Below are 14156 nucleotides of genomic sequence, written 5' to 3'. Positions count from 1 at the left end.
GAAAGAACCTGCTCATGATCTAAATGATACCTGTCAAACATGGTGCTCACTGGTGTTTAGTCATGTGTCTGCAGAAGCAGCAAGGTGAATCCTGGGATGTAAAGGGCTGAACGCTGTGCTCGCATTCAGCAAAATGAGACAAAACTGATGGGATGGAGCTTCACAATCCAGATGTACAATGACCTTAAAAATGTGAAAAAGTGCCTCAAGACTTTGTCAATGCAAAGATGTGGATTATTCTCCAATTGTTGAATCAGTCTTTACTCCACAAAGCAGCTTTTTTTCCATTTACTGAAGACAAAACTGAAGGCTAAATAAAATATATACAAAAACAAGCAGCAACTGAAGGTGAAACTCAGAGCTTGGTGACATTCAGAAGCTCCAGACCTCAGGCAGTCATTGACGGGAAATCCTTTTCATCCAAGAAGGAAAAATTATAATTAAATTAAAAATATGTCACTTTGATCCCCTGAAGATGGAGGTACTTTCCTGAAAACGGGTGCAATTCCTTCAGAGCAAAAATTATATTTTTGTAAACTTCTCAAAGCTGAACACATTTACACTTTGAAAACATCTTATTTTATTTCTGCCTGATTGTGATAGTTTTTATGGTTTTTGCCTTCATAAACCATCATTGTCCAAGTACTTCTGCACCTGATCATATCTCTGTCTCCTTCTGAATGACAAACAACAACAAAAGCAAGAATTTACAAAAGGATTTTTTTTATTATTATTATTTGGAGGGATAAGCTGTCAAAAATGGCTTAGATGAAAGAAACTGTTTTTGAACAGCAGGTTAATGTGTGAATATGTAAAAAATAAAGCAGCTTTGTTTGCTCTGCAGGACCTTTCAAGCAGAAATATGCACAACACAAAAGGCAAAAAAAAGAAAGAAAAAGTAAGACACGTTCTTTTGAAAACATGAAAATCAACTGTACTGTAATACATTACACTGAAACACTCACTGTTGCCATTTCTTCATGAGAATTGATGTTTTTATACAAGAGAAACAAACATTTGCTTGCAAAAAAAATTAAATAAAAAAAATAATTAGTGCCCTCTTCACGGCGTAAGAACATATCGGATGGATTTTTCAAAATAATTAAGAAGGCAAAAAGCGAATAATACATTTCCGATGTGACTTTGCACTTTTCAAAAGTATACAATTAATCAGAACAAGTCTTAACAAACAGGACCTGCATGCATTTTTTTCTAAAAGGGTCCAGAAAGGCTGATAAATCAGCTGTAGAAAGGGTGAGATATGTACATCAACTCTCTAGTGTCTCTCAGCTCTTCACGCAGGTGACGGCACGATCACCTTTAAAAAAAAACATCTTGTTCTATAATTGATGAGGCATTTCTTCAAATTTCAGGGTTTGTTTGCGATAAAAATTGTATAATATATGCAGTTTTTACCCCAAAAAATACCCTTCACGTGTGTATTTCATAACATACTTTAACCCAAGTCACAGACTTCCAAAGAAATTCAGAGTACAATCAAATTGATCTTTGCAATTAGTTTTAGTGGCATTTCTCTAAGATTTCCAACCCTAAGGCTGCCTACAAAAAAATACTTCAGAATGCTGCAGAGCAATTACCTTCATAAGTATACATTTCTTTTATAATTAGTATATTACAAAGGCTGTCCCCGATTGAAAATTACTAATTTCTTAATAAAATATTCAATTTGTCAGTGATTAGAATTCTTTTATCATCCTACATAAATTAGTTACAAAATATTAGTGTAATTTTCTATGGTTACATTATAGGCAGCAACACAATAGACCCATAATTTTGTTTCAGTGATTAGGGAGAATCCACAGTTTTCAGTCCCAAAGCTTAAATGGAAGCACTGTGCTCACACCAGCGGCAGGCATGGCTCCCCGGATAAACAGGCACATCCAGTAAACTTTACAACAGCCCATGTTATTGCCAAAATATCTTAAATTAAATAGCTAATGAAATAATGACAGAATAACTTACAAAAAAAGAAAGAAAAAAAAAGAGAAAAAAGTAAGATATTAAATACTTGCTGATGGATTTGTGGTCCCATTTCCCATAACAATGCGTTAACGTGATATGGAAAAAAGGAAAGATTGTACTTTAGGGTGTACAAAACCACAGTGCTGCTTGAATGAAAGGAGGCTCTAACTGAAATAAATAAAACAAAATTGTAAAAGGAAATAATTTAAAACAATAGCAATAAAGATAATACAGCTACAGGTTTAAAGAGTGTGAGAATTAATTGTAGTTTCCCAGCTCATAAATAAGAAACTCCATAATTTAGCGTTGAACTGCTGAATCCATCCCAAATGACCAAAACAACGATGCCTATGCATACATAGCTATTTTCACAGATAAAGTGCTGATCGAGGAGCTTTAACAGGGATTTGTTTTTCCTTTTTTGTACCATGTAAGACCCTTGGGACAGATCTTGAGGAGAAACAGTCCACTATCTTCACGGTTGACCCCAGTAGCTCAAGTCGTCTGGGTGCAATCCCGAAGGTAGGACACGTACGAGGACTATTTTTGCAATTTGACTCGGGTTTCAATAGAAGGCCATCACAGCAACGGTCACCGCACATTGCCTCCAAAAGCTAGAAAGCTAGAAAGAAATTCCCTGAGGTGCACATTCAGCTGTGTTGAGATTTCCAACCTGGCCACAGTCGAGGCTGATTCCTGTTTAGCATTTGATTTTGGTTTGGTTCAAAAGAGCTTTCTTAGGAATTGAGAGCCATCATTGGTTTCTACGAGTCTGGTCAAACTGAGCTCCCTTTGTTTGTTTGTTTAATTTCAAACACTAGCTGCCATCTCACACAGCGATAATCCCAAACTGCTTTGCTAACATTTTGAAGGCAAGTGTGGAAACCTAACATTTATTAGGCAAAAGAGAAATCACAGCTTCCTCCAAACATGTTGACATCTTATGTGCATTTTCAGCGCCCTACAAAACCCCTGTTTTTTTTTTTTTGTTTTTTGTATTTTCTTCTTACACAGTCCACAAATTTCGTCAAACTTTCACAGACTCCATCACAGACAGTTTCATGGCTTCCTCCATCAGCTGATTGTCCGTAAATGTGGCGGGGGGTTCTGGGACGGATTCCGAGAGGCCGATCAGTGACTCCAGTAGGCACGTCCCAGGGTCGCTCGCCGTGGGGAAACTGGGGTAACTAGGCGACTGATACTGAAAGAAATTGTCCATGTGCTCGTACTCCTTGAGGGAGTTGTAGAGCGAGCTGTGGCCCAGACAAGGGAAGCCATCGAAGAACTCCAGGTCGGACTCCGAGGAGAGGCTCAGGTCCATGTTGTAGCTTGCAGAGCGGTCGATGGTGGGGGAGGGCGTGTGTGGCACACTACTGCTGTGGAATAGGGCATTTCCCTGGTTGGCATTCTCATCTAAAAGTTCTGAAATGGCTGTTGCTCGATTGTCTGTGTGATCGTCTGCAGAGTCCAACAGTGCAGCGTCTATATTGTCGTTCTCGTCGGCAAAGTCCACCATGCTAAAGCTAGTAAACGCCTCCGTGGATGGCTGCTGCTCGTGCTGTTGAGTGTTTCTACTGTTCTTATCCTCGCCATCCACGTTACTTTTTGAGCAGCTTTCCGTGTCGGTGAAACAGAGTATGCGGCTCAGGCCTTTTTCGTCGACGTCCAGCGGGCTCTGTTGCTGGCACTGGCCCTCGCCGGCCTCCGAGTCCTCACTCTGACCCGAAGAGTCCGATAAGTCCGTCATGTCGCTGCTGCAACTGTTCTCTCCGGCTGCTGCCAGCTCCGAGCTAAAGGGGAATGAGGGCACTGCTGGTAGGGGGTTGGCATCTGTTGTGTTCTCCTCCTCCTCTTCCTCCGTGCTCGACTGCTCCTCCAGTCTTTTCTCCAGCTCCAGTTTCATGATGGTGTGGATGTAATGCGTCTGGACCCGGGTGGAGTTGAACTCAATGCGGCCCTCTGTGTTTCCGCAGCCGTCCTTGGTGCAGCCACACGGGAAAGAAGAGTGATCCATCTGCAGGAAACAAGAGGAAATTTGTTGACTCTTTTGTGATGTAACATAAACCAGCGGTCGCGCTGTGTTCGGGTGGGTTTATGAGCATGAAATCTGCAGGGCCTTTCCAGCTCTTACCTGACATTTGATGCCAGCCAGGCTGCAGCTGCATGTTTCCGGTTCGCAGAAGCCCTGGCAGTCACAACCACAGTTCTCCCTGGAGATTCTCAGCTCATGCAGCTGCCTCTTTTCCTCCTTATCGATCTTCTTCACGCCCGCTGATTTGAGCAGTGCATAGCGCTGTTTAGACGGGTAAGGCTGCAGGAAAGAGCCCTCGTCCAGGTTGGCTCCGCTGACGTCTACATCCTGCTCTGGGATGTCGTCCACCGTCAGCCGGTCCGCCTCCTCGTTTTCTTGGGTTCCATTCTTTGTCAGCTAAAGTGACAAAAATCCATCATGTTTAAATTATTACACTGGACAAGAGAGGGAGTTTAGTTTGGTGGATTTGACAGTAAACCATGTAATTTCTCACCTTTAGTTTCAGAGCTTCCAGTTTCTCTTCCCTGAGTCTGTTGAGGAGTTTTTCCCGGCGCAGGAGCCGCTGCTCCACAGCAAACTCTGCAAGCGTGAATGTGCGGAGCGAACTGTGGCGCTGCATCATGCCTAGAGTGCATCCTCCCCGACTGGGAACACTGGTGAAGCCTTGGCACCGCGGGAAGAAGAACACCGTCACCTGGTCAAATGTCACATTTCCCCGTCGAGCTCGCTTGGCCTTCTTAAGGATGGATGTGGCTGTGGATAGAAAAAGAGCTCACTTAGAACACAAGCACTTCAAATAAGAGGAGTTTGAAATTGAAATGTTATGCTGCATTATTTTAAGCCACTAGATGGCACAATGCCCCAATACTTGAATGCTTGAACTGTGCACAAATGCTGCTGAATAGACTGTAAAAGGACACTTTTCTGATTCATTGCCCCGGCTTTATCATGCACCCAATTAAAAGACACTGCCAACACACTTACATCCTGTTACGTGAAACCTAAACTACCTGGAATCCATCCATGTCTCTCGTCCAACTGTGCGACAAAACCCACCCAGCTCAGGAATTTCCCTCTGGTGGCCAACACAACGGCGGAAACAGAGCAGCGAGGATCAGTGAGCAGAGAGCGGTGCTCCAGGCCTCCAGATGAGGGTGGAGGGTTGGAAAAGCAGGCTCTCGGGGCACAAATCAAAACCTTCCCAGCCCGGTTTCTCAGTGAGCCTACACATGACCCAGAGTCAAAAGGTTGTCTCTCTGGTAAACGATTCAGGAGCCGCATCCACGGGCTACCTTTCTATACGCAGACAAATGCCATAAAAACATATGGGAACCAAAGTAGAACCATATGTGAGAGGGAAAAAACGACCAACAATTATTTAAGCTTTAAAATAAATTCCACTTCCTTCTCACACAAATATTCAACTTTCAAACCTCTCTTAAAAGAAGAGCACCTTTTTCCTATACTTTCATTGCCAAACTCTGGTAATCTCCTGTGCATATGGTGGCCATTACCTTTATTATGTGCTGGGGGACTCCTTGTAGTAACTTTCTTGTGACACACTCCTAACAATCAGCCTTCAAAAAGTCCCAGAAGTCAAACATGAAAATTGTTGTACTTATAGTGTGATAATTGAATGCTCAGAGGACAAAAAGAAACCTTTTACCTCAACATGGGTAAGCAGCACACAAAAGCCTTACTATGTTGTTTAATCTGCTGCCAGAGGTAATACGGATGAAATAAACTGCCAGCTTCAGCTTCACATCCATCAAATCCAGTCAGGCTTGTGACACCCACAAGAGACAAATAACACCCTATCTACAGCTTCTAAATGAGATGGATTTTTTTTTTCTTCTTCTCCGCTTCACAATGGTAAGCTACTTTTCTGTCCAACACAAACATTGGATCATAAAAGCCCTTCTAGATGTGCGTGCTTGCCTTTTGGATTGCCCCCCCTCCTCCCCCCCTTTTTTTCTATCCCTTCACCCAGCCTCTTTCAGCACCTGTGCTGGGTGCACGCCCGGGCTTCAGACAAGGCACTGTGTGTTCCCGGCGCTGGCAACCGGCCATGCTTCCCTTCCTGGCTTCCTGCCCCACCATCCTGGAAACCTCGCAACGGCTTGCCCTTCTCCTGTACAACACAATCCCTCTACAACCCGGCCCCCGGTCCCCTAAAGTCTGACAGGCTCGCCCAGGTCCAGACAGAAATACCCCGAAGCAGCTTGACCCACATGTCTAAAAGGAAAAAAAGGTGAAGCCGTCTCTGTCTGCGAGGCTCCGTGGAGGAAGGTGGAGACGGAGCCAAGGTGAGCAGCCACTGCACAATGCGATTAGCCATTTTTGCAGCTTCAGGGCACGAAATCAAAAGGAGGTATTCATTGCAGAAGTCTGAAATAATTTCTACTGTATGAAGTGTTTCATGGGCTGCCAGCTGCGTTAATTCCTTAACCTCTCCCCAATTTTATGTGTTGTTTTCAAAGCTCCAGTGGGTGTTGCAGACAAGGTGAGAGGATGCATTCAAAAAAAAAAAAAAAAAAAAAGAGCATGTGCTTTCACTAGGAATGGGCGATATTTTACCGTTCACGATATACCGTCCAAAAAATTCCTCACGATAAGAATTTGTCATCTCGAGGTAAAAACGATAAATTCCCTTTGATAAAGTTTTTGTGTAAAAATGATTTATGGTTCTGCGTTAAATCCACAACGTACGGGAAGGAAGGAAGGAAGGAAGGAAGGAAGGAAGGAAGGAAGGAAGGAAGGAAGGAAGGAAGGAAGGAAGGAAGGAAGGAAGGAGAGAGCAGGAGGAAAGAAGGAAGGAAGGAAGGAAGGAAGGAAGGAAGGAAGGAAGGAAGAAAAGGGGAGAAGGGAGAAAACAAGGAAAGGAGGAAGGAAGGGAGAAAATAGGAAGGGAAGAGGGAAGGAGAGAGCAGGAAGAAAGGAGGTAGGAAGGAAATGAGCCTGAAAGAAAGAAAGAAAGAAAGAAAGAAAGAAAGAAAGAAAGAAAGAAAGAAAGAAAGAAAGAAAGAAAGAAAGAAAGAAAGAAAGAAAGAAAGAAAGAAAGAAAGAAAGAAAAAATTATAAATTCCCGTTGATGACGATTTGTGTAACAAACATGGCGGATCTGAGAGCGAGATAGATTTATAGTTGAAAAGGTGGAGTTGAATTGGTATTTTTTAATCGTTATCGGGATAAATGCCGGAAATTATCGTGATACATTTTTTAGTCCATACCGCCCATCCCTAGCTTTCACCCATTTGTATGATTAATTACGACTGGGTGAGGACACTCACTATTGAAGTTAGTTGCTGGGGAGCTGGGGTTGCTGGGAGTGGAATCCAGGGTGTCCGAGTAGCAGCTCTCCCCCTCCGAGTCCCAGCCCGAGCAGGCAGAGGAGAGGGAAGAGGGAGAGGAGTAGCACGGGTCCTCATCCACCTCCTCAAACTTCCTCTTGAGAAGCCCACTCATGGCGCCAGTGAGAGCAATCTGTAGGAAGAGCCGGAGAAAGAGGGTTATTAGCAAATTAGACATAATTCTTTTAAAAGGGCTCAGGCTTTCTCTTATTAAATTAAAAAGAAAGAAGTGGTATGACAGTTTCTGTATGCACATAGTCCTTTTACGATCCTGTGCTCTGCCATGTGAGAGACTGCAAGCATCCAAGTCATGCTGCACTCAGCCGTGAGTGGTAGTTAGCCACGGCACAGGAAGCAATCAATCAGCCCTATTTGCCTAAGTCAACAATTACTGGACCCTTCACCTACCTACAAATCCCATCAGCTCAGCAAACGCATTGATTATAGAAAAGACCGATCAAAGGTGAACAAGCCGCAGAAATTTCAATCATTCCCTTCAGGCATCCGTCACAATAAAATAAGGACGGCCAAGGCCAGGGAATATTAGCCGCTTATTCTGTGTTCTAGAAATAAATAAAAACTCTCAAGAAGAAGTGTTTTATCTTCAACAATATCATCTCATGGATGTGTTTAATTCTGATATAAGACTGTTGATGAATATCTCAAACCTCAAGCAGCTCTGAGTAACAAAATAATAATATCAGAATAAAAACCAGACAAAAAAATAAATTAACAGAGGTCATCATCATCACTGGGGTTGAGCTTCCACTCGCTTAAACAAGGAGGGATGGAGTGGGCGGAGGAAGGAAGTAAGGGGGCGAGGAGAGAGGAAAGACATGACTGGGCTCCGGTCCAGTGCAGACACTCCCTACGACGACGTGGGATGGGAAAGGAGGCTTTTACTTTACCCATAAATAGATCATTTCACCATCAAACTGTTTACTGTCGACGGAATCGCAGCCAAATCATTTGCAGCTGCTGCAGCTCCAGCGCGTTGTGTATACACCTCAAGCTTTCTGCTTATTTTCAGCGTTGTTTGTTTAAATATTTTCTTTCTTATACCTATAATTTAGTCAAAAAAAATGTTCACAATCAAAGTCTTGTTTTTTCACACAATTGCACAGAAGGGCTATTTACATTGGCATTGCGCTCAATTTACGTCTCAGATGATGAAGATGGTTTTTGACACAGAAACAGCGTCCTTAGTGAAGACGCCAAAGACAACAGACGTCAGAAATCTTCTAATGACTTTGCGAGAACTTCCAAGTCCACGTGTGACCTGCACGCCGGGCTTGTCTTGTCTTTATTTATGCAAAAGTAAACACTCAAGCAGTGGAGAGCAATTCCCAAAGCAAGCAGCAGGGAACAATTATGCAAAACCAGGGCTCCTTTTGGTTGAGTCAAGGGCAAGAGGTTGACCACTTTGTAAAGGCAGACTGAGACCTGTACTGGGGGGGGGGGCTGGTTGTTATTGCTGCAGTCAGATAACGCTGCCACCCGTGCACCTATGATGAATGAATCACCTTGCAACAACCGGCTCATACTGTGTCTGCAACAAACAGCAAGAGCCTTCCACCACACGGTAGCCAACGCAGCGTGTTTTACATTACACAACCAATGAGAAAAGAAGCCTCTAAATTCCCATTCATGAACGTACTCGGGCACAAAATAAGCTCCAAATGCCTTTCACAGCTCCTCAAATCACATCAGGGGATTTGCCTTGAAACAATTTACAAACACCTGGATCCAGCATCTGTTGCTTATGTGTTCACTTATCAGACGACATATGTGTTCTCGGTGCTGCACGGCGGCACGCTGCACACAATTCTGTGAAAGAGGAACGCACAAGGGCTCACCTTCCATTTTTGCCGTCATTCCCACCCCCAATTCTCAGGAAAAAAGGAAAACAAAGCTGTGAGGCGTCCTCAAGGGAGTGCATAGCGCCAGCTAAGCAAAGTCTTTTTAATTAAAAGCTGCAGTGAGGCAGAAGAGGGAGAGAGCGGTGGGAGAAGCGAGGTGTGTGTGTGCATGTGTGTGTGTGTTGGGGGGGGGGCTGTAGTGTCAGAACTGGGTCATTGTCTCTTGACTGCAGTCTACCTGACACATTGATTTGTTAATCCTGTTCAACGGGCAGAAACAATGGCGAGAGGTTAATCCTGGCAAGGCGACGGCTTGTAGTCAATCTGGAGCTTCTCAGCCTGCTCAGCCACTGCACCCACAGAACAAGGCCAAGAAAGCATGGAGGGCGCATGGAACAAGGGACTTTTTTTTTTCTTTCAGGGGGGGGGGGGGGTTAAAAAAAATTAACAAAAAAAGACAATGTCATGCAATGACTCATTTGCAAAAGGGTGGAGAAGAGAGGGGGGATAAAAGAGAGGAATTCAGAGTTGGATCCCCAAGAAGGCAGCGCCTGTGACTGTCTGCTCTAAATGGAGAAAAGATGTGATTGGACAGCCGAGCCAAAGAGGCAGCACAGCATGTTTTCAGCGCGCACTAAATTATGCATCACTGTCATTCCATCAACCGCACACAGCCAGGCAGATAAAGGATGCACCCACCGAGGTGCTCCCCAGCTAGTTGTCACAAAGTCGGAGAGATAAATCTCTGACGAGGAGATTTGTCACCAGAAGTACTACATAGCTGAAGTCAAATGTATAACTGTGTCAGTCCAATGAGATTATGTTGATAGACATAGCTACAGACTGTTCATATGGCTTCACAACTCTTTACTATCTTATCTGGAGACAGATTTCACTGCTGTCCTTATTAAAGGTCCTGTAAATTATTCAAACGCAGGACACGACGCTACAAAAAAGGCTGCATTTGCATCATAAATCTAATACTTTAAAACTGCTCCACTGTTGCTTTTAAAGAAGGATTGCTAACCTCCTTCTTCACTCGCAGAGAGAATTATTTGATAAGAACTTTTGCAGAAACAAACCCAAAGAACTCCCTTGTACACATTGATAGATGTGCAGGGATTTCAACCTGTAGCCTGTTAAATCTGGCCCTGTCTGCCCTGCAGCGCAGGACAAGTCACAGTTGACTTTGCCCCCTTTGCGCTGCCTGTCCAGCCCCCTTTGCTGCTGATAACGGCGTGGGCGGGAGCGACAACCACACTAATCTTAGCCCGCCAAGCACATTTACATGGCACACTGACAACCTTCTACAGTGTCTGAATGACTGACTGAGCGCTCATAAAATGTGATAATGATGAGCCTGGGAGTCTTCCTGCGTGTGTGTGGAGTCTTGTCTGGGCAAGTCATCCCCCTGCAGGCTTCTAGGTATAGCACCTCTCACTTCCAGCTCAGAGGTAACCGATCAGAGTCGCAGAGGAGCCCGTGGGCTGGACTCCTGCTCCTCCACAGCTGGGGGAAAACTCTGGCTCATTACTTGGAGCCAGCTGTTGGTGGGAAGCGCTCCACCTGCTGGAACAAAGCAGGGACAGCTCCTGCCGGCTCCTCTATGAGCCTGTTGTTCTCGCCGGAGCCCAAAGCTTGCTGTGATTGTGCCACAGAAACATTCTGTTCCTCCTCTCCTGACCCGTGCACACACTGATTCCAAAAAGGAGAGGTAGTGGGAAGAAGGAGGACGGATTGTACAAAACAAATAAATAATGTCATGTCTCCAAGCCACAGGAATTTCAGTCTGGCAGAGCTGCTCTGGCTGCAACAGTGAGAGAAGAACACAGGCTCCATCCAACCCAGATGTGTTTTCTACTGCTAACCACTGGAAAGTCCTACACCCTTAAGGCACTTGAGCTTTTCCTATAGCCACACCTGACAGGGTATTAGCTTGCACGTGGATCTCACATGCCCTCAGCTGCCACTGATTAGTTGTGCAGGACAAACAGAAATGGAAAGGTGATGCATGCAGAAAGACTATTAGGGTCAGTTTTGCTTTATTTTTAAGGGAAAGCAAAAGAATCAGGCAAGCTGGGTTTTTTTTTCCCCACCTCTTTCGGAAAAAAAAAAAAAGCATGGTCTCTTAAGACTTAAACAGCAAAATTTGAGACGCCGTCTCTTCTGCTCGGGGTGCATGTGGAGGAAAAGAGAAGGTTGCAGGTTCAAGGGTCGTGCTCCAGTCTGGGACACTTGCTGCATGGAATGCTGGGAGAGGACAAAGCCAGATGGGAGCACTCTGCTGCTGTGTTGGAGACAGTCAGCAGGCACCCTGTTCCTCCTCCTCCTCCTCCTCCTCCTCCTCCTCTTCCACTCTCTCGTCTCCCGGCACAAAAGCGTGGGGCCATCCTGCGTGACCAAAATGAAGCAGGCACAGACAACCTTGTCTGAACCCAGCTTTTTGCCGCTGCCGCCTCTCCCAGCTGGGGACACGGATACTAAAAGTGTACACCAGCTTCCTGAGGTTGTGAAACATACACTGCAGCACACAGGAAGTGGCCATCCTGATTATCTATGCTGTGTCTGACAGCTGCAGGCAACACGAGGTTAAGTGAACAGCATCACATGATGGATAGGAGGTAGTTAGAAGGTATGGATAATGTGTTGTGGTTGTGGATGAAATTTCCTCCGATATTTTACACTGAGGTTTGGTTTCTTGGTTGTAATTTACAGCTGCCTTCATGAAAGGGCAACAAAGGGGTCACTTATCCTTTTAATTTTTATTTGGTATTAAGGGATCAGGGAATAAAGTGTGAGCTAATAATGGAAAATTATGTCACACAAGAAGAGAAAAAGATTTATTTAACATTTCTGAGCATGCATGCCACAATACCAAGGGATATATGCGCTCTCAGTAAACAAAGGATCATTCAGTTCTCTGTAGCTTAATTCCAGAAAACATGATTCCAAAAATGATCCGGGTGAGGTCGCGCTAGAGACGATTAAAGAAGCTCGAAAATAAAAAATAAAAGAACCAGAGTCCAAGACAACAGTGTCACACCTGAAAAACGCATTAAAACCCAGCTACACGTGACAATATCAATAAATAATCAGCAAACACGCGCAGCTCCTCCTCGGTACATTAAAATCAAGAAAAAACTTTAGTCTTAAACATAAAAAAGGAGTGATTCTGAGAAGAAAATATCCCCCGCATGCTGCTGTGGAAAACTGTTGGATCAAACAATGAAGGAGCTCGACATTCCGTGATCGCACCTGGCTCACTGCCACCTGCGCGGAGGTGGCCAAAAATGGGCACACACACAAAAAAAAAAAAAAAAAAAAAAAAAAAAAAACACGGATCAATAATAATATGGAAAAGAAAAAAAAATAAACCAAAAAAAAATCCATTATAAAACCAGAGCTGGACATGCGCGTGGGGAGGCCAGCCAGTGCTCTCCCCCCTCCATCTCTCCCCCTTCCTCCGACCCGATCATTCCTCATGATTAATGCTAATTCTAATGACAGCAGCGCTGTCAGCTGTGCGCTCAGATGTAGTGCCTTCAGGAGTCGCTCTCGTTACAAGAGGCGCACCAGCACCGCGGAGGTGAACAACTCCACACACACACGGGCTCAATACACAAAGCCGACCTCATCAACAGTTCAGATACATGAATCCACAACAGGGGGAAAAAAAAACACTCAAATGCGGCGCACAAACCTCCGCGTCTGACCTGAGAAGTTTCCACCAACCCCAAATAAGGACTCTCCGAATAGGAGATCATTGAATTAATCTCGTAGTATTGGATTTAAACTACTAAATATTTCATTCCTTCAGCTTGTGATTATTTGCGTAAGATGGCCAGGGGAGAAAAAAAATCTAACAACTGCGTCCAAAGCGCGTCAATAACGCACAATAAAGCGTCAACTTAAGCGACTAAAACACAAAATGTTCTTTAAGAAATCCGACAAAGGAAAGCTTTTCGAATCACCAATAACACAACCGGATATTTAAAAGGGCTCAGGCAGAAAAAGGGGAAACAGAAATAACACTCAAACTTATCGGTAAGAGGTTATAAAGGCTGATACAAATACATGACGGCGTTGGATAAACCCAAGCAGCGGCAGCGGAGTCGCGATCCCTCGCTCGTACTCACCAGTTCAAGTATCCGATATCACCATTAGGAACAAAAATAGCGCTGGATGAAGAGTCGATGGGATAACAGAGGGGAAGTAAATCCGAGCGGCGCGGATAAATGCGGCGCTTATCCCCGCATGAACGCGGCTGCGGTGCGGGGCTCCGGAGCGGCTCGAGCGCTTCCCTTGTCTGGAGCGACTGACGAGAAGCGCAGCCTTTTTCGTCAGTGGAAAACTCCCTCCTGGCGTCCGGGCTGACGCAGGCGGTGACACAGGGAGGCTGCCCACGCCGCTTCCTGCCCTCCTCCTCCCGCACTGACTACCACTACTACCTGCCTGGAAAAGAAATGAATAAAGACGCAAATAAAAGACACAGGGAGACCAAATTCCTCGGTGTTGTGATTGATCATCAACTTAACTGGAAAAAAAACATGTTGAATATGTAAAAGGGAAAATCTCAAAATCAATTGCAATCATGTACAAAACCAAAGACAGGCTCAAATAATAAAAGTTTATACTTAATTTACTTCCTTATTTAACTTACTGTCTGGAATTATGGGGATCTACGTTGAAAACCATAACTGATAAAATTGTTTTACTACAAAAACGAGCTATACGCATCATAAATAAAGCGGGATATTATGATCATACTAATCCATTATTTTTAAATTCTCATATTCTGAAGTTTAGAGACTTGGTTTATTATAAAACAATGCAAATCATGTTTAAAGCAAAAAATAAAACACTACCAGACAGTGTGCAGAAGTTTTTCATAGCATCTGAGAGTAAATATGTGTTAAGAGATGGATGCAGATT

General features: G+C 44.2%; 1 protein-coding gene across 1 annotated transcript; it reads right to left on the bottom strand.

The window, feature by feature from the left end:
• Window positions 1-706: 706 nt before the first annotated feature.
• csrnp1b (cysteine-serine-rich nuclear protein 1b) lies at window positions 707-13544 on the bottom strand. The gene is made up of 5 exons (XM_061713214.1): window positions 13361-13544; window positions 7306-7498; window positions 4509-4768; window positions 4115-4411; window positions 707-3997 (listed from the first exon to the last, which is right to left on the bottom strand). The coding sequence occupies exons 2-5, from the start codon at window positions 7478-7480 to the stop codon at window positions 3011-3013; spliced, it is 1719 nt and encodes a 572-aa protein (XP_061569198.1). The 5' UTR covers window positions 7481-7498; window positions 13361-13544; the 3' UTR covers window positions 707-3010.
• Window positions 13545-14156: the final 612 nt, after the last annotated feature.

This window comes from Cololabis saira, chromosome 22 (genome assembly GCF_033807715.1).
Source record: "Cololabis saira isolate AMF1-May2022 chromosome 22, fColSai1.1, whole genome shotgun sequence".
NCBI classification, from domain to species: Eukaryota; Metazoa; Chordata; class Actinopteri; order Beloniformes; family Belonidae; genus Cololabis; species Cololabis saira.
This window is presented reverse-complemented; position numbering and strand designations above follow the sequence as displayed.

What these genes read in the sequence shown, in the direction of transcription:
- csrnp1b (XM_061713214.1), bottom strand. Translation starts at nt 7,480, where the DNA reads ATGAGTGGGCTTCTCAAGAGGAAGTTTGAGGAGGTGGATGAGGACCCG. An exon ending in TGGAAGCTCTGAAACTAAAG is followed by an intron (nt 4,412 to 4,508) that starts GTGAGAAATTAC and finishes TTGTCACTTTAG; the next exon opens with CTGACAAAGAATGGAACCCA. An exon ending in TGGCTGGCATCAAATGTCAG is followed by an intron (nt 3,998 to 4,114) that starts GTAAGAGCTGGA and finishes TGTTTCCTGCAG; the next exon opens with ATGGATCACTCTTCTTTCCC.